This window comes from Hipposideros armiger, unplaced genomic scaffold, assembly GCF_001890085.2.
Source record: "Hipposideros armiger isolate ML-2016 unplaced genomic scaffold, ASM189008v1 scaffold_211, whole genome shotgun sequence".
Classification (NCBI taxonomy): Eukaryota; Metazoa; Chordata; class Mammalia; order Chiroptera; family Hipposideridae; genus Hipposideros; species Hipposideros armiger.
In genome coordinates this window covers 848,958-868,080 of record NW_017731561.1, presented here as the reverse complement: position 1 = coordinate 868,080, position 19,123 = coordinate 848,958, and the positions used below count along the sequence as shown (strand labels likewise).

Sequence of the window (19,123 nt, the reverse complement as noted above, 5' to 3'; positions counted from 1 at the left end):
AGGTCAGATCTAGTACACACAACTTGATAGCAAAGAACATTTCCTCTGTATTTAAACAAACACTATTTACAATCATTTCGATTAAGGACTGTTAAGGAGGAGGGTCTGAGCATATTCCGAGTGGATTTGGAATGCAAAAACGTAGCTGAGGTAAAATGGGGTTGATGCTATTGTATTCTCAGGCTAGCATAGGTGGCCCTGTAATCAACCCCACAGAGTGGTTGGGGGCCTGGAATGTAGGAACAGACAAGCTGGTGTCTGTACCACATATCTTGCTCCTCCAGACCATTCCCTCCTTCTCACCCTAGAGACTGACCTCTGTGGCCTACCCTCTTGGGTAGTCCAACTGGCTTCCAGTTGGGTTTGGTTAACAAGAAGCCCCACCAGTTGATGGGGGGAAAGGAGGAGAGTGGGGTCAGCATATTATTTCTCTGGCTTCCTCCTTGTGATGCTGCCTTGGGCTTCCTCAGTCCCTCACTAAAGGTCCTTCTCTCTCAAGGCAAAGTTCTACAGGTGATTCTCTGCTTCCACGTTCAAATGACCACTCTCTCTTCTGTCTCTTCAGGCCTAGGGATGGTAACTGCTCCTTGGCTGTCATTTTCCTCTGTACCACTTCCTATGGTTCTCTTAAACCTGACCCACACTGTTTCAAATAGTCCTTTTGTAAATAAGCCCTGCTTGAATTATCTTAATGTGAGCGTGATGTGTTTGGTTCCTAACTGATAAGATAGCTTATTCATCTCATGCATCTAACACAGTGCCAAGCAAAAGCCGGTGAATGCCAACTATTTATGAAATATATAAAAGGATCTCTATAATTCTTTCTAATGGTATCTGTATGGTTCTGTAATTTCCCAAGCCAACTATACATCATAACTTAGGAAGAACCTCAAAGCCATTGAACACACACACACACACACACACACACACACACACACACACACACAGTGCTGCCTGCCACCAAGGGTGGCTCTGGGGAGTGGGCTTTGGTCCACCAAATTTCCAGCAACTCTCTCAAAGCCATTGCAAAATAAACATACACTCTAAGTAAAAACATGTGCTTTCTGTGTGAATGCAACTTCAGCTCCAACCCTCTCTTCTGATCATCATATCGCCTTCCTGAGCCCCTCCAACTAGGGAATCCACTATCCCGGTATACACACACACACACACACACACACACACACACATGTTGCTGAATGTTCTGCCTTTTCCTCAGAATGGTAGACCTCCGAGTGCTGGAAGATTCCAGAGTGAGTAGAGTCTGCAGGATAAATGCTCTGAGAAGATCTGTTCGTCCAACCCCCTTTAGAAGTTTCCTATCTGGACCATTTGCCAGTGGGAGCGAAGCCCAGAGGCGAGTCCCACGAAGGATTGCGTGGGAGCCAGCCGCAGGCCTTCTCACCATGCCTAATGGTCCTTGGTGAATGAACTGGTGAATGAACTGGCTCCTGCAGTGGACCTGGGCATTTGGTGAACTGAAAGGTACAGCGAGAGCGCAACACACCCAAACTATAAAAACCCAGCTTTTATTTCACAGGGATTTTTAAGAGGAAGGAGAACAGCTATTCATTTCTGTCCAACTGTGACTGAAGAATTCCGGGTTACAATTTCCACATGTCACCTACACAGCAAATGACAGTGAGTGAGTATGAACAATAATCTGGAACTAGGAGCAAGGCAGATGCCGTCTCCAAACTGGTTTCTCTTCCACCAGCTCTGCCTCTCTCAAATCCACTCACTAGGCCTCTGCCAGAATATATTTTTAAATGCAAATTTGACCTTCTCTCCTTGTTCAATGACATCTTTTCTATCGACAGGCAGAGTTCCAACTCTTTTTGTCTTTTAAAACATGGTCCTTGCCTAGATTTACAGCCTCAGTTTCAATTTGCCTACCCCTGCTATCAACCTTACCCTTGCCGAGACCACACACACACACCCCTTATGCTCCAGCAATGGTAAACTGAAAATAGCTTCCCAATACATTCTGTTTCCTCTATCCCTCTACCTGGAAAGTATTTATCTTATTTCTGCCTAGTTGCTTGCCTTAAAAAAAAATAATTCATCTTCAAAACTGAATCAGACATTATATCCCCTGACAGCACTTCCCAAACTTCAGTGTGCATATGATCACTTATGGATCTTGTTAAAACGTAGATGCTCGTTCAGTGGGTTTCTGGGTAAAACTGGAGAACCTGCATTTCTCACAAGCTGGTCATGTTGCTGTTGCTGGTCCAGGGGCCACACTTTGAGTAGCAAGGTTCCAGGCAGTTTCCCTGACATCACACTCGTTTATATGTCTGCCTTCCCAACCATACCTGGAGTTTCTTACAAGTAAAGATGGTGCCTTTCTTATCTTTGTTTCTGCAGCCCTCAAAATAGTATACGTGTATCATAAGAACATACGAACATTTGCTATTTACTTGTTGAGTAACGAGTGACCTATAGTCATTACTTGTCTGTAGATCATGAAACCATGGAACTATTTTTATTTAAGGAACATTTTTGGTTGTTTGACATTGGGATAAATGTGGAACCCAGGCCATACACACCATTCTTATCAAAACATACAGCTTTTGTGCCGGCCGAGTGGCGCGTTGGTTAAGAGCTGGTTTGGGACACCAGAGGACCCCAGTTCGGATCACACATATGAGGGCCAGTGACACTGCCCTCTACAGCTAAGATGCTAAACAACAGCTCAACCTGGAGCTGGGCTGCTGTGAGTCGCTGGCGACAGCGTAGGCTGCAGCCCCTGTGGCAGTGGGTTGCCATGGACTAGTGTGTAGCCAGCAGCCAGCGTGAGTGGCCAGCAGCCAGCGTGAGCGGCTGTCCAGAAGCCGGTGACTGATCTGCCTCACCAGGGAAGAGCGCAATGATGGTGCCAACTTGGGCCAGTGAAGCAACGTCCTCCACAACTAGACTGAAGAACAAAAGGACAGCAACTTGTCTGTTCCCCTTCCCCCAATTCCCCAGCGCTGTTCCCATCCCCCAATTCCCCAATAAAAATCTTTTAAAAAAAACCCCAAAAAACATACAGCTTTATTTGCTGGATCCAACCTTTAACTTCATGTGCTTTACAAAGTGTAAGAGATATTTGTAACATTTTTATTGTGAACTAGTACTGACTGTACATTAATAAATATTCAGTCTATGCATATATAAATACATAGTCTCAAAAGGTATAAAAGGCAAAATCTATAAAATACATCTAGAACCAAAACCTTTTATAAGGGAATTCCCTGTGAATACACATGACACCATTTTCAAAATGTGAGGGAAAAATACAAACAACCAAAAAAAATAGGCAAGAAGCCCGTTTTACAGGATAGGACACTGGGAGGTGAACTATCGACATGTTTTCAGTTAAGGCCCTGATGAATCTGAGCTTGATCAAGATAATACCATGCAAGGGGGAGTTTTCTAAACCAGATCACAGAAATCAGTCAATTCCGAAGATTTCCTTCTAGGCTGTATGTTCCAGAAACCATCTCTAATTAAGGGTTCCAGAGAGAATGCACAAAACACCAGAAAGTTCACAGGGATGGTTTTGGATAAGTTGAGTAAGATCCTCTGCTGAATGATGGAGTTCTATCTTGAGGCTCCCAGGTTTACAATAATTATAGTTAAAAGTTACGCACCTGAATGTCCAGCTGGCCAAAATATCACATGATTTAGAAAGAGCAGGTTGCAACAGCACCCGATAACCTCTCCAAGAGTTTTATCTGAACACTGCAGGAAAATGAACTCTCTCTTACATCAGGGAAAACTCTTCCCCATCAAGTATCCAAGAAGACTGCAGCCAGCTCAGAGTTGGAATGATAATTACAAGAAGCATTCATACTTCTGCGGGAGAATCTTTCTGTGCTGCTTTGAAGCTCACCTATAAATGGCTTCATGTGACCTGACTCTGGTGGATTGGGTGAACCAAAGGGTTAATTAACTGAGTAAATCCAAGCTCATTAACGCCAACAAAGGGGAGGCTACAGCTGAGTAAAGGGAAGATCCTATTTTAAGTTGGAGGGCTACAAGCGCCAACCACAGTGGTCTGTGTGGGAGCAGCTCCACTTGCTGGTGGCCCTCACGTTGACATCTTTGTTGGCTTTCTCTGCCTTTTTCCTCTCTGCTGTATTTATCTCCTCTGCAATCCCTTTCATCCTCAGTACAAGGCAGTGTTGAATAGGAACAGAGACATGGTGCACTGGAGTAAGACAGGTGTGGGCTAGAATCCAGCTCTATCCTGCCCAGCTCTGGCACTTCCGGCAGGTGTCCTGACTTTTTAAAGCCTCAGTTTTACTACCTGTAAAATGGGAATAATAATACTACTATCTCATGGGGTTGGTGCGAATGCAGGGTGAACTAAGATTCTGCAGATAAGGCTTATAGCTCAGCAAATATTCACTTGGCATATATAAGTGCTCAGTCAACAGTGGGCATCCTTGTGCATCTTAGAAGCACCCCACTCAGTGCCTGACTCAGTTTCCATCCAGATTGTTTGAACAAGAACACACCCCTTCTTCCTCTCCCCAATTTTGGGAGACTTGAAGTCTCAACCTTAAAGGTGCAAACCTCTAGGGCTTCAAGAGGCTCCAATTCCTGTGCAAGGCCACACTACCCAGCACAATGCTGCCCTCTGTTGATGAGGGCGGAAGAGTGCAGAGAGAGGGGGCTGATTCCTGGAGGTGGGGTGGGCGATGGCAGAGTCCTCAGAGTGAGGGCTCAGAAGCAACCACTTCCTCCGGATGCCCCCAGAAGCATTCTGTGCAGAAGGCAAGGCATAGTCACCCGCATGGCATGGTACTAAAATGAGCATCGGAGTGGTAACAACCTAAGGCCTTTCTCTGTACCGGTTGGTTCCCTACCATCAGATGCCCCTTTTCTGCCCAGACACCAGATACCCGATGCTCCAACCGTGGGATCAAAATTGTTCACCTGAGTCCATCATGCTTCCTTCAAGGACAGAGGTGGCAGTGTCCTCTGAGAAAAACCTTATAAAGCTGCTTCTCAGAATATCCGGCCTCTGATATGAGCTGCTGTTCCATGGTCCTCCAGGGCAGGAAGCTGTGGCTGACAGCATCGCAGCAGCAGAGCTTACTCTTTCTGACCTTCATTAACTCACAGTTCTCCTTGAAAAAGAGTCACTCTCCTCGCTCCTCTTGCCCCACAGCTTGGGATCCTGTGTTGTTGAGTCACATAAAAAGTCCCTTGACCATAAACTTCATATCCATGTTTAAAATAATAATAAAAATAATAATCCAGGATTCCACCCCGTCGCTCCCTTTCTCTAAGAAGAAGTGCAAGAAATGTTGCCTGAAAGCTGTCAGGTTGGGATTTGTGCACCATGCAAGATAAGAGGCTGGAGACAGCAGGGTGAGAAGAGGGTGGTCTGGAGGAAGCTGCCCTGGCCCCGTCCCCAGTTCATTGGCTGAGTCTCCTGCCTGTGGCCCAGTGCCAGCCTCTGTCAGCGTGCTGCATCCGTGGCAGCTCAGGGACTGGTGCCGCAGGCCAGCTGCCTCTGGGGAGTCCTGGGCTGCTGGCAGCTTTTAATGCTCTATGGAGGGAGGGCGTCCTTCCCCCCACTTGGGATCTGTGGCCGAGGCTGCTAAAGTCACGATTCTGCAATTTCACCCAGTTGACTCAAGAGTCTGGAGAAAGAAGGTCGGTCTTCCGGTTTCTAGAGAGGGAAGAAAAGAATCCTGTGAGTTCCTTGTATTTGTGCGTCATGTTAATTCCAAAGCAAACCAGAATTCAATAACAGTTCCCTCTGCTGATTTAAAAATACGCTTCCATACATATTGTGTCTGAGGTGTTAACAGCAGGTATTCTGGAATCATATGGCCTTCTTTTAAATCTCAACGTTTGCACCCATTAGCTGTTTGAACTTGAGCAGGTGACTTAACCTTTGTGAGCCTCAGTCTTGTTGTCTGTAAAATGGAGATAGTAATAGTATCTATTTTGTAGGATTGTTGTGAGAATGTAATAAAATCATGTATGAAATACATCATACATAAATGCTAAATAATGCCATAAAAGAAGCCAGTTAGGTATAAATCTCACAACATATGTACAGGATCTAGATTAGGAGAAACATAGAATTCTAAAGAAAGAAATCAAAGAAGCTCTGAACAAATGGAGGAATAGTCCATGTTCATGGATAGGAAGACTTTATAGTGTTAAGATGTCATTTCTTTGCAATTTGACCTATAGATTCAACACAGTCACAATCAGAACCCCAGTAAGTTATTGACGAACTGACTATAAAGTTTATATGGAAAGATGAAAGACCCAGCATACCAAACATTGAAAGAGAAACATAAACTTGGAGGACTGACACTACTTGACTTCTAGGCTTATTATAAAGCTACAGTAATCAAGACAGTGTGGTATTGGTGAAAGAATAGATAAATAGATCAATAGGGCAGAGTTGAGAGCCCTCCAATAGACCACAGACCCACAAATATAGTCAACTGAACTGACAAGGAGCAAAAGCAATTCAATGGAGAAAGGATAGTTTTTTCAATAGGTGGTGCTGAAACAATTGGACACTCACAAGCAATACAATGATTCTAGACAGAGATCTTACACCCTTCACAAAAGTTTTAACTCAAAATAGATTATGGGGCCGGCCGAGTGGCTCAGTTGGTTAAGAGCTTGCTCAAGAGTGCGAGTTCTGAGCAACAGTGGTTTGATTCCTGGCCTGAGCTGAGCAACCGCTAAGCTGCCAACAGGTGGTAGGATGGCTCAGCTAAAAAAAAAAAAAAAAAAAAAGATCTTATACCTAAATGTAAAATGCAAAACTTATACAAATTCTAGAAGATAACAGAGGAGAAAATCTGGGTGACCTTGGTTTTAGCAATGAGTTTTTAGATACAACACCAAAAGCATGATTCATAAAAGAAAAAATTGATGTTGAATTTTGTTAAAATTAAAAATGTCCACTGTGTAAAAGGCACTATTAAGAGAATGAAAAGACAAGCCATAGGATGGGAGAAAATATTTGCAAAACATATATCTGATAAAGGACTTATATCTGAAATATACAAAGACCTTTTAAAACTCAAAAGCAAAAAAAAACACAACAACAAACAACCTGATAAAAAATGGGCAAAAGATCTAAACAGATACTTCATTAAAGAAGATATACAAATGGTGGATAAGTATATGAAAAGATGCTCAACATCATATGTCATTAGGGAATTGCAAATTAACACGAGACACCACTTCTTTTAGAGATCCCACCACACACCTATTAGAATGGCTAAAAACCAAAACACTGACAATATCAAATGCTGGTGAGGATATGGAGCAACAGGAATCCTCACTGCTGGGAGAATGCAAAATGGGACAGCCACTTTGGAAGAGTCTGGCAGTGTCTTACAAAGCTACCCAGAGCATTATCATATGATCCGGTAATCACACTTCTAGATATTTACCGCCACACAAAACATGCACATAAATGTTTATAACAGCTTTATTCAGAATTACCAAAAACTGGAAGCAATCAAGATGTCCTTCTGTAGGCAAATGGATAAATAAACTGCATTGCATCCATACAATGCAATATTATTCAGTGATAAACAGAAATTAACTATCAAGTCACAAAAAGACAGGGAAAAATCCTAAATGCATATTGCTAAGTGACCTAAAGAATCCAATCTGAAAAGGTTACACACTGTATAATTCTAAGTATGGGACATTCTAGAAAAGGCAAAACTTGGACAATAAAAAGGTCAATAGCTGCCAAGGATTTGGGGAGAAGGGAGGAAGGGGTAAATAGGTGAAGCACAGTGGATTTTAGGGCAGTGAAACTATTCTATGTGATACTATAATGGTAGAAACATGATATATATTTTTCAAAACTCATAGAACTGTGCAACACAGAGTGAAACTTAGTAAACTATGGACTTTAGTTAATAATAATGTATTAGTAATGATTAATTGTAACAAATGTAGCATGCTAATGCAAAATGTTAGTAAGGAGGAGGGTATATGGGAAACCTGTACTATTTGATCAGTTTCTCTGTAAATCTAAAACTTCTAAACAATAAAGTCTATTAATTTAAAAAATCAATAGAAGACAGTTAAAAAAAGAGAGAAGTGCTAAATAAATGTCAGCTATGAAAATTATTACAGTATTTAATCCTTGTAAAGAAGACTAGATTTGTTTTATGTCCTTGGGTATACTTTTATTGTTTGTTTCTTTGTTTCTGATTATAAATGATTTATGAACTTAAGATCTATGAACGTGCAAATCAAGCATTATTTTTTTCTCTTACCAGTGAGAAAGAGGAGGTTTAGAGAACTGTCCACAATTGATGACTAAGAAATGGCAAAGCTGAGACAAAACCAAAGTAAGTAGTTGATACCTTTTCAATTCTTGTTACCCTTCAGTGACCTGAATGTGTATCAACTCCCTATTTCAGCAACATTCAACTGTGGTTGAAATTTAAAATTTCCTAACTCACCAAAAGCCCTCTAAGACTTAGCATGCTGATGTGGAGCAAGGCATAGCCTGTCCCCAAGCATGGGGACAACTAAGACATCTGGGAGGGTGCCCAGTAATTGGCTTCCCATTCTGAACAGTTGAATGAATAAAATGAACTCCAATTAAGTCATTTTAATATTTTCACAGCACAAGTGAACTTCTGATCCCCAATATATAGAGAACCAACTTTATGTGCATTCAACAATTTTGTGATATTACACAATTTTTTTTCCTCAGGAAATCGAAGTATTGACATAGGTTTCACTCCCTCCTTCTCTTTGACAATATGTTGATGATTTGTGACATTGTGCAGCAAAATGAATGATATTTAAGGCCACTGCCAGCTCTTTTAGGCATGGGGAACCTCTCTAGTTAATTGACGCTCAAAGTTATGTTCCTGTTAATCTGTTTTATCCTTTCTGCTTCAACCCCTAAAAGGGTTCCTTTCTCTAGGGAAAGGGGGCAGACCCTGGAGTTGTAGCTTATAAGTTGTTCCAGGGAGAAACCACTTCCTTTACTGACCTCTTTCCAGCAATGATTCATGATCTGGTAGATATGCGAGGAGGCCAACCGGGGCTTGTACAACCGAAATCCAGTGGTGATGTCTTCCACCACCTCAGAGTTGCTTCGGTTTTCATATGGGATTTTGCCTTCGCTGAAGACTTCCCACATCAGCACACCTAGGAGAAAGGGTGAGAACAGCACAGCTAAGCTAACGTTCACAAATAGCAAACAAACTAACCTACGTCTAGAAATCACAGGCTCCTTGACGTTAAGAGTCAAGTCCCTACCTCCAGGCAGTACAATATCAAGTCACAAACTGTGAGTTTTAAGATACAAATTCCATTTGATTTTTAAAAATACTGTGTAGACCAAGCAAAACACATCTTTAGGCTGTCCGTTTTTTGACCTCTGATTTAATCCCTTTTCTTCTTCTGCACAAAGACGAATGTCACACCCAGCTTTATCATGTGCTAAACATTCATAGGATGTCTGAGTGAGACGAGAGCTTGCAGATCACTGAACCCAGTGGTTTTCAAAGCATATTCTAGAGAACCTGAGGGCAGAATTTTTTAAAGTATGATCTCTAAAACATCTGAATAAATATCACCTCAGAGGTTTGTTCAAATGGTAGATCCTGAGCCCCAAGCCCAGACTACTGGATTTTTTTCTAAGGGGCCCTCAGAGGTGCCTCAGGAGTTTTACAAATTTGGAATCTAACTAAATAAGGCTGTTTAGCCCCCCAAGATGCCAGGATTTCTAGTGAGATTTCTATGGAAAATGGGGGTCTGCTGCTCAAAGCTGGTTTGAAACCAATTGCTTCCATGCAAACCTTGTAATGCATTGATGAATAAGGGTCCAAAGAGGCTATTTGACATGCTTAAAACAGCAAAGCTAATTAGGGCAAAAACCTTAAAATTCATGACATAGTCCAATGGCCTTGAGGTAGGCATCAAGCTCTAAGTCCACCCAGATTTCTGTTTCTCAGGATTGTGACCTCAGTTTTCTCTCCCTTCCTACTCTGTTTCCAACAGTCATTCTCATCATTAGACACTTGGGTGACACATCCCAGACAGGAATGCACTTTAGCGAAACCCTCTAATTATGACGTGCAGCAGAAAATGCCCAGGTTGACACTCTGTGGCAGAATAAACCCTATTCAGAGTTTGTAGGCGAATGTGCCAAAGTGGCCATGGCAGCGAACATCTCTTTACAGGTCCCCCAGCTTGGTGCAATGTGACCAACAGCATCCCTGACAGAGCGTGGCCGCATATCAGCCCTCCCCTGTCTATTATACGCACCGGGGAAAGGAGACTCTTCTGAGATTGCTCGAGTGCAGTTTTAGCTCTCCCCAGTTCATTCTGTAACTTAAATTTGGCCAACAAAGTCATAGCTAGGCCTGTTCAACAGGGGAACTATGTTAAGGAACACTTCAGAAGGACTCAAAGCCCTTGTTTGTTGGACATGGAGATTCTAAAATGCCGGAGAAGACGTCTTCTCCTACGAGATTGAATTAGCTTCTCCCTGGTTTCTGCTATGAGTCACTACACATGACAAACCTTCCCTTCATATAGAATGGCAAAATCAAATTCCAGCCTGTTCCTGTCCAAAGTATGATCCTTCTTGAAATCCACATCAAAGAGGTTGTCTGGTATATTTTTGTGTATACTTTCGTGTGCACAAGCTATGGCTTAGGATGTCAAGTGACAAGACCAGCAAGAATATTTAGTACTTACTGCCACACCAATAGCATTCATTCTGTCTTTCATTCAGGCCCATTTGTACTTATTAGTAATTCTAGTTTCTTATCATCGCCTGCCGACTTCATTGCCTATTGTTCTCCCACTAAGACAATGTCCCCCTTTTATGCTTGCTTGTTCCTCTGTCAGGGATGCTGTTCCTTGGATCTTCTAATGGGCACCGTTCACCCTCATCATTCAGGTCTCTGCTCAAGAGTCACTTCCTCAGAGAGGTCTTCCCAGGTCATGTATTTAAAGTAGAGCCTCCTGGGCTGGCCGAGTGGCTCAGTTGGTTAAGAGCTCTGAGCACCAGTGGTTCGATTCCCAGCCCAAGCTGAGCTGCCGCTGCGCTGCCAAAAGGTGGCAGGATGGCTCAGCTAAAAAAAATAATAATAGGGCCGGCCGAGTGGTGAGTTGGTTAAGAGCTGGCTTAGGATGCCAGAGGGCCCCGGTTTGGATCCCACATATGAGGGCCAGTGACACTGCCCTCTACAGCTAAGATGCTGAACAACAGCTGGGCTGCTGTGAGTTGCCAGTGGCAACAGCGTAGGCTGCAGCCACTGCTGCAGTGGGTTGCCATGGGCTACCATGTGTAGCCAGCAGCCAGCGTGAGCGGCCAGCAGCTGCAGTGAGCGGCCATCCAGAAGCCGGCGACTGATCTGCCTCGCCTGGGAAGAGCACAATGATGGTGCCAACTTGGGCCAATGAAGCAACGTCCTCCACAACTAGATTGAAGAACAAAAGGAAAGCAACTTGTCTGTTCCCCTTCCCCAATTCCCCAGTGCTGTTCCTATCCCCCAATTCCCCAATAAAAATCTTAAATAATAATAATAATAATAATAATAATAAATAAAATTAAATTAAATAGAGCCTCCCTCCATCCCAGTCACTCTCTAACACATGACCATTTTGTTTTATTCATATCACTTACTTACCACTACCTGATTTTATCTGACAGACATATCTTTTAGCTTGTTTACATAATTGTGATCAGTCTCCCCTAAAATTTAGCTCCAAGAGAGTAGGAGTCTTTCTTATCCTACTCACCACTGGATTGTGAGCACCTGCATTAGCCCCTGGCATATAGTAGATGTTCAATCAATTATTGTTGAATGAATGAGTAAATACTTATTGAGGTTTAAGTGTGGGAATATAATGTTGGATGAAATATGGTCCCTGCCCTCAAGGAACTCATATTCTAATCTCCTGACTCCTCCAGCTTTTGATCTCACAACAGCTATCACCAGAATCCTAAATTCCCACTCTCATTTTTATTCTCCCCCCATTTCAAAGATCTCTAAGAACAGATATAATAAGGAGGGCCCCTTCACACTTTTCACAGCTGTTATTACACACAGACTACCCATGGGACTTTCTCACAAGCAGAGCTGGTCCTGCAGCTCACCCCAGTCCCAGATCACGTGGGTGTGGGGCCAGAATGACACTCACCAAATGACCACACATCTGACTTGCTGCTATAGCGACTGAATGAGAAGACTTCCGGGGATGCCCACTTGACTGGGAATTTGGTGCCTGTGGAACTGGTGTACTGATCATCAAGGACGAACCTGGGGAGAGAATGGAGAGAGGATGTCCAAATGTCCTGGGACCTACATCCCATTCCTGAGACTGTCCCAGCACCATATCCCCAAATTACCTTGTCATCCCAAAGTCGGACACCTTGATGACTTGGTTTTCTCCCACTAAACAATTTCGGGCAGCCTGGAGAGGAGACAGTCCAAAAAAGGAAGAGAGAAACTGTTGGTGGACAAGCAGTCATTAAGGAGCTTCCTACACGTATAACCACAGCTCTTTGTTTTTCTATGTGTCGTTGTATAAGGGCATTGAGGAGCTATGTAAACAGTAATTAAACTTCACAAGTGCCTGGTGGATGTTAGCTAGGAAGTTGAACATGTAAGATCCTTTATCAGGATGAGGAGGTTTGGCCTTTTATCTTCATTCCTGTGACCCTAATGAGAAAAGAAATCTATGGCGTTGTCTAACCAATGATATGGTCTAACACAACTTGATGAGATATAAAAAATGCTAACATTAGAGATTAGAAAAAGAAACTGTAGCCCATTTGACTAAAAGAAGGATGTTTTGAGGTTCCTAACCCTTTCCCAGTTTCTCAAAAGGGAGAGTACTTGGCCCCTAATCAGTACCACAGAATGTTGCTTTGAAAGAGTCCTTAGTGACAAAACACCAGTAAGTCTCCAATTTTCATTTGCCTAGAATCCCATGGGGGGACATGTTAAAATGAATATTCTGAGCCCCAACCTCCAGAGAGTCTGAGGATGGTTTTAGAATCACCCCAAGATGATTCTGGTAGATGCCTGGACAACCCTTTGAGAAAATCTGCTTGTCTACGTCCCTCATTTTAAGAGAGGGAAACAGAGGCACAGAGAGGTGAAGAAGAAGAGGCTTTTCATTCCATTTTGGAAGAATGGAAACTGAATCTCAGAGAATGAAAGTCAGAGGCGGGGCTGTGATTAGAGTCCAGATCTGAGTCCTCATGAAACACTTCCCCACGAGGACATCCCAAAGTGGGTGGAGGAAAGAAGTTGGGAGGGGAAGGGAGGTTGCCTGTGAGCTGCTATTGACAAATGGTTCCCCAGTCTCAGCAGCTCTACGTTCCCGTGGCCATGCGCCTCCATCCTGGACCTGTAGGGGTTGCCCCGCATGCTCTTACCAGGTCCCTGTGGATGACACACGCCTCTTCCAAGTAGGCCATGCCCTCGCACACGTCCAGGCACATGCCCAGCAGGGTCTCTGCAGCAAAGAGTCCCCGTTGGCTGCGCAGGTAGTCCGACAGGCAGCCGTGCTCCATGAATTCAAACACCAGGCAGATGGGGGCCTGCTCTAGGCATACCCCATAGAGCTGGACCAGTTTGGGGTGAGAGAGTTTCCTGGAGGAAAAAGGCAAGGGGTGAGATGGGCTAAACTCAGTCTCCTAAAAATGTATCCCTCCCCCCTCTAAAAAAAAACCCCCACAAAAATCTATCATTTGAGCTGAGGCCTAAAGAAGGATGGCAGAGAGTCAGCTGGTATATGTGAGGACAAATGGAGGCTAGTGCGGCTGGCACGTCCTGGACCAGAGGAGAGATGGATAGGAGATGAGGTTGGGGAGTGGGTGAGGCCAGGCCATGACAGGCCTTGCAGACCATGGTGAGGAGCATGATTTGATTCTCCATGCCATAGGAAGCCATCGCTGGATCTGAGGAGGGAGGTGGCATGACATGGCATCACAGTGGCACAGAACATCCTCCCCGAGGCATCTTTGCATACCCTTGTTTTGGCCACTCACATCATGACTTCGGCCTCCTCTATGAAGTCCTCTTCTGACATAGCTCCTTCCTGAATGGTTTTGATGGCCACCTTGTCCTTGTTGAGCCAGTAGCCAAGGTGCACCAAGCCGAACTGTCCACTGCCGACCTCCTGCACAAATGTGAGCTCCGACGGATGAATCACCCATTTCCCTGGAGGAGGGAGAGAGGGTTTTCCAGGGTTGGCAAACAGTAGCAATGAGGTATAGGGCTACCAGGAGATTGGATAGCCCTATGTAGAATGTTAGCCTATTGTTAATATTACCCAAAGCTGGCAAAGGGCATATGCCCTAGATTTAGAACTATCATAGATAAAATTATTATCCTTCTTTCCAAATGATAGCATAGGATATGCATTTAAACCATGAAAAATGTATGTAGGGAAGATTACATGGAAAGAGGAAGGAGGATGGCATGAATCAAGATATTAAAGAAAGTAAACGAAAGAGTTCTTGTAAGGTCCCGTTTTCTATATCTGATTGAAAATTTTTTATTGTCATTTTTCATACAGAGCAAATTTCATTTGAGCTGGCCATTCACTCATTTATTTACCCATCAAAAGGACCTACTATGTACACAGCACTCTGCTAGGTCTTAGTAGGGATGGGAGTAAGGAGGTGGATTCCAAGAGGACCAGTACAGAGGTACCAGCCAGCACAGTGTTTGGCACATGGTAGGCAAACAAATGCTTCTGGGTGCTGCCAGCTTACAGCTCTTGCAATGGACCTGTACCCAGCAAACTACATGATACAGAGAGGTTCTAGAGGATAAGTGGATACACAGTGTTAAGGTATAATTTTTTAATAGTATTAAGTACTATGAAGGGCTTAGGTATTCCATAAGCACTTCATTGATGAACTCTTAACTAAACTAAACTCTTAACTACTCTTAACTAAAACCAATGGACTTTGATTTGGCCTACATACATGCATATGCGCATACATACACCTGTTTTACTCACATACATTGCAAATGTTCATAGGTGCACACCATCTCCAGATATACAGCGTACCTGTTCTAATGGTCATTTTAGCTCTAGGGAAGAGATAGGTTCATGGAAAGTCCATTTAGATTTGCCCTAGGCCTTTATGGGCATGAGTTTTAGTGCAAACGTTGTGGAATGGATGGCTCACCGTATCTCAGCCCTGCTGTCACTGGAGCTTTCTGCCTCCAAGAACAAACTGGGTAGCGAAGTCGCGTGACCAGGCCTGGGTTGATTAAAAAGCAAAACGCTGTGGTTAGAGCTTTACTGCAGTCATCGTCCAAGTTAAGTCACCAGGTAAAAATATAATTCAGTGCAAAAATCTTCTTTTTTTTATTCCGGAAAACAAATCCCAAAGCCCAATCACTGAAATGATACACCCTCTCTGAAAAAAGACATACACACAGGCGGGCAGGTGGTGAAATGCCACACTTCCTCCCACAGCGAATTTGCTAATGGAAAATATGTAATATAATCGAATATTGGGCACCCTTTTCTATGTGCATATTTAGTTATTATTTAAGATCAGCTTGTCTGACATGAAGAAGCCAGGCTGGGTGTTCGTCACTTTCCTCCAAGTTCCTGTGGGAGGGTCCCCCTCTTGTCCTGCAGAACTCACCTCCTCCGTTGTGCTGGTGATAATTGATGAGGAGAGGGATGGAATCAAACACATACTTTTCAGCCACATAGTATCGCTTGGGATTGTCATTCGTTTCTTTAATGTGATAGTGCTTTATACAGGGATTGTTCTCACTTAAACAAATGAAAGATAAATGCAGTGATTATTAGGAAGTTATGTCTAGACACAACCATGTTGACTGGCATCAGATTCCTATTAGCTTTGTTTTTATTAACCCTCTTACAAGGATGGCAGACATATTTCAACCTCTGTCAGTCTTGGCAGGCTGGCCCTGGGTGCTGTGTTAAGGATCCTAAGGCTGCATCTGGACCAATTGGAGTCAGCACCGTGATGTTTCTTCCACAACCACAAAGTGGGGAATCGTCTCGTACGTGCTACACGTTTGCCTTCTCTGCTCTATGGCTGTAACTAATCATCAGCATATGTTGAGGAGGTATCTTGGGCTCCTTCGTACTTATTTAACTTTGTCCAGCAAAGAGTTAACATGGCAGCCCCGACTGCTATTCTGAGAAAGGACTGCTGGCAAGGTTGGCCCTAGGGTGGCACCTGAGAATCTGGATTTCGGGAGGGTTCTCACCATTCTCTAACTGATAGGAGTGGCTCCCTGTGCCTGAATTGTTTGTATAAACAATGTGGTTTATGCTCAATGCCTGCTTTTGTTCTGGGAGTCTGGGATTTTGCTATGTGCTAAGGCAGAGGGTGCCTACGTGGCCAGCCCCTGATCCAAAAAAACCCCCAAAAAACAAAAAACAAAAAGACCAAAAACAAAACAAAAAAAACAAAGCCTTGGACACTGAGACTCAAGAGCTTCCCTGGTGACAATGCTTCGCCCCTGTTATCGCAACTTGTTGCTGGAGGAATTAAACATATCCTGTGTGACTCCACAGGAAGAGGATTCTTGGAAGCTTGTGTTCAGTTTCCTCTGAGTTTTGTCCCATGCATGTAACTTTTCCTTTTGCTGATTTTGCTTTGTATCCTTTCACTGTAATAAATCTTAGCCTTGAGCACAACTATATGCTGAGTCCTGCGTGTCTTCCTAGTGAATCACCGAACCTGGGAGTGGCCTTGGGGACCCCAGACACAGCTTTATTTCTCACTCCTTTTCCATCCTACCGTATGGAGTTCTCGGTCACTTTCATCACCGTCCCCTGTGCAGGGCAGAGGCACGGCCCCTCTGTGACATGCACTGGGTTCTCCCCATCCCTGGCAGTGCCCTTCCTCTTCGCCAACTGTCTAAACCCTGCTCTGGCTCCGAGTCTTGCTCATGTCCTCCGTCCTCCAACAAGTGTTCTCTGAGGACCCCTTAATAATTATTTTTCTCTCTTTTCTTAGTTCTTTCTGGACTTTGGTCATGGCCAACCTGCTTAGTTTTTGCTAAGTTTCTAATTAGAAAGGAATTCTAGACCTGGATAGGCTCTTAGGCATAATTTTACAGAGAAGGAAACCAAGGTCAGGAGAAGGGCAGACACGCAGTGAGCGTCTAGCAGGCAGCTGGCTGGAGCATGAACGGGGCTTGACCACCTGAGCCCCATTGCTTCAGGGAGATACCAGAAGCTCTCTGAGCCTCAGTTTCTTCTGTGTGAAGGAGCATAGTAACACCTGCCTGCAGGGCTTATAGGGTTGGAAACACCCTGTCAAGTTCTGGCATATAGTAAGGACCCAATAAATGGTAGGTAGCTTTATTAGCAGAGCGGGAACTAGAGTTCATATCTTCTCATTTCCAGTGTCTTTTTTTATTATTCTATGCAATTAATTATAAACTCATCAAATACGCAGCCAGATATTTTCTTCCTTTACAGCTCTGCACTCAGGGATGTTAACTGAGCAGAGAACCTGGCATCCAGTCCCAGCTCTCTGTCACTTTCCAGCTAAGTGACTATGGTTATGGCCTTCATCTCTCTAACCTTGGTTTTCTCAGAGAGATCAGAGGACACACATCCCTCCCAGAGACCGCTCTGACCCTGGTCCTGTCTGACGTTGCTGTGTGTGACACCTTCCTTGCCCACCAGGGTTAATACCATACCTTACGACGGCCTTGGTGAAAACAGACACAGTATATGTTCCTGGAGTCCTAGAATCTCGTACCATGAAGGCTCCTTCTTTGCCCTGGAATGGTTAGTAAGAATGGAAGGTTAGTGATCCCAGGAAGCCAGGCTCATGTACCCAGCTCCACTTTCTTGCCTGTGAGTGGAAGATACACTGCAGGCCAGCTTGGCTTAGAGCAGACTGACAGCAATCATGGATACTATTTCATATATTCATCCTGAGCTTTTGCCGAGGGTCAGAGACTATTCTAGTGGTGATACAAGCAGTGACTGAACACAGACACAAGCTCTGCCTTCGTGAAGCTCACCACATACCAGACTCACTACAGATATTGTCCAATCCTTTCTACAACGCTGCAGTCTAGATGGTACTGTCTTCAATTCCTGATACAGAGGCTGAGTGCCAAGAGCACTTGAGTGACTTTCTTGGGACCCACAACTAGTCAGTGGCAGACCTGGGATTAGAACCTTGAACATGGCACGTGAGCAAAGCCCATGCTCTCTCTACTACTCCATGATGCCTCCATTCAACACATCTTAGAAGCCACTTCTCCATTCCCCAACAAGGGCACAAAGCTTTCTGTCCTGGGAGCTTCATCAGTTCCTTAATAAGAATATATATTTTTAGGCCCTTTCCAAAGTGCTGATTTTGCTGTAGGGCAAAAGGAGAAAAAAAAACATGAAGCTCCCGGTTGCATGAGAGAAGTGGAAAGAAGGGAAAGCCCCCAAAATGCACCCTTTATATTCCCCACAACAATTTTGCTAGCACTGATGAGACTAGTACAAGTAAATGGATATACCAGTTTATTCATTCCTGGTGGGAACTTTACCATCTTAACTCTGTTTTGAGTACTTCATGTCTAGTGCTCTGTTCCCTGTAAATCTGTGCTGGCAATATTTGCAACGTTCATTATTATTAACTTAAACCTAGTAATGACCTTAAATGAAGGCCAAAGAGTCACAGGGGCCCTGTGTGGTGGGTGCACACTTGTAGTATTATATGTAGAGAAAGGTATATACAGTTTAGAAAAACACAAGCTCCTCCACCCCCCAAATCCAAAGGTGGGTTGTCTACACATGAAAATAATACACATAGATGGCCATGCTAGTTGTTTGAATCCTAGAATCTCAGAGTTGGAAAGGACCATATGAAGATTTAACTCAAGGCTATCCCAACCTCAGCATGGTTGACATTTTCAGCCCTGTAATTCTTTTTTGTAGGGGGCTGACCTGTGGTTTACAGGATCTTTAGTAGCATCGTTGGCCTCTAACGACCAGGTGCCAGACAATGTCAAATGTTCCCTGGGGGACAAAATTGTCCCAGCTAAGAGCCACTGATCTGGCCTAACTCCTTAAAACCCTGTGTCCTAGACTTTGTGGATTATCACAACTACTGAAACCATCTAAA

At 43.8% G+C, this 19,123-nt stretch overlaps 1 protein-coding gene across 1 annotated transcript in view; it reads right to left on the bottom strand.

Annotated features, from left to right (window-relative positions):
* Positions 1-3,058: 3,058 nt before the first annotated feature.
* ITK (IL2 inducible T cell kinase) overlaps positions 3,059-19,123 on the bottom strand; it is a 58,651-nt gene continuing 42,586 nt past the window's right edge. The window contains exons 9-17 of the mRNA XM_019653982.1: positions 17,694-17,776; positions 15,650-15,783; positions 15,182-15,256; positions 14,030-14,201; positions 13,415-13,631; positions 12,380-12,444; positions 12,172-12,290; positions 9,005-9,162; positions 3,059-5,671 (exon numbers count right to left, since the gene is read on the bottom strand). Coding sequence (XP_019509527.1) covers positions 5,606-5,671; positions 9,005-9,162; positions 12,172-12,290; positions 12,380-12,444; positions 13,415-13,631; positions 14,030-14,201; positions 15,182-15,256; positions 15,650-15,783; positions 17,694-17,776 — 1,089 coding nt within the window. The 3' untranslated portion in view covers positions 3,059-5,605. The remainder of the gene's footprint in view (positions 5,672-9,004; positions 9,163-12,171; positions 12,291-12,379; positions 12,445-13,414; positions 13,632-14,029; positions 14,202-15,181; positions 15,257-15,649; positions 15,784-17,693; positions 17,777-19,123) is intronic.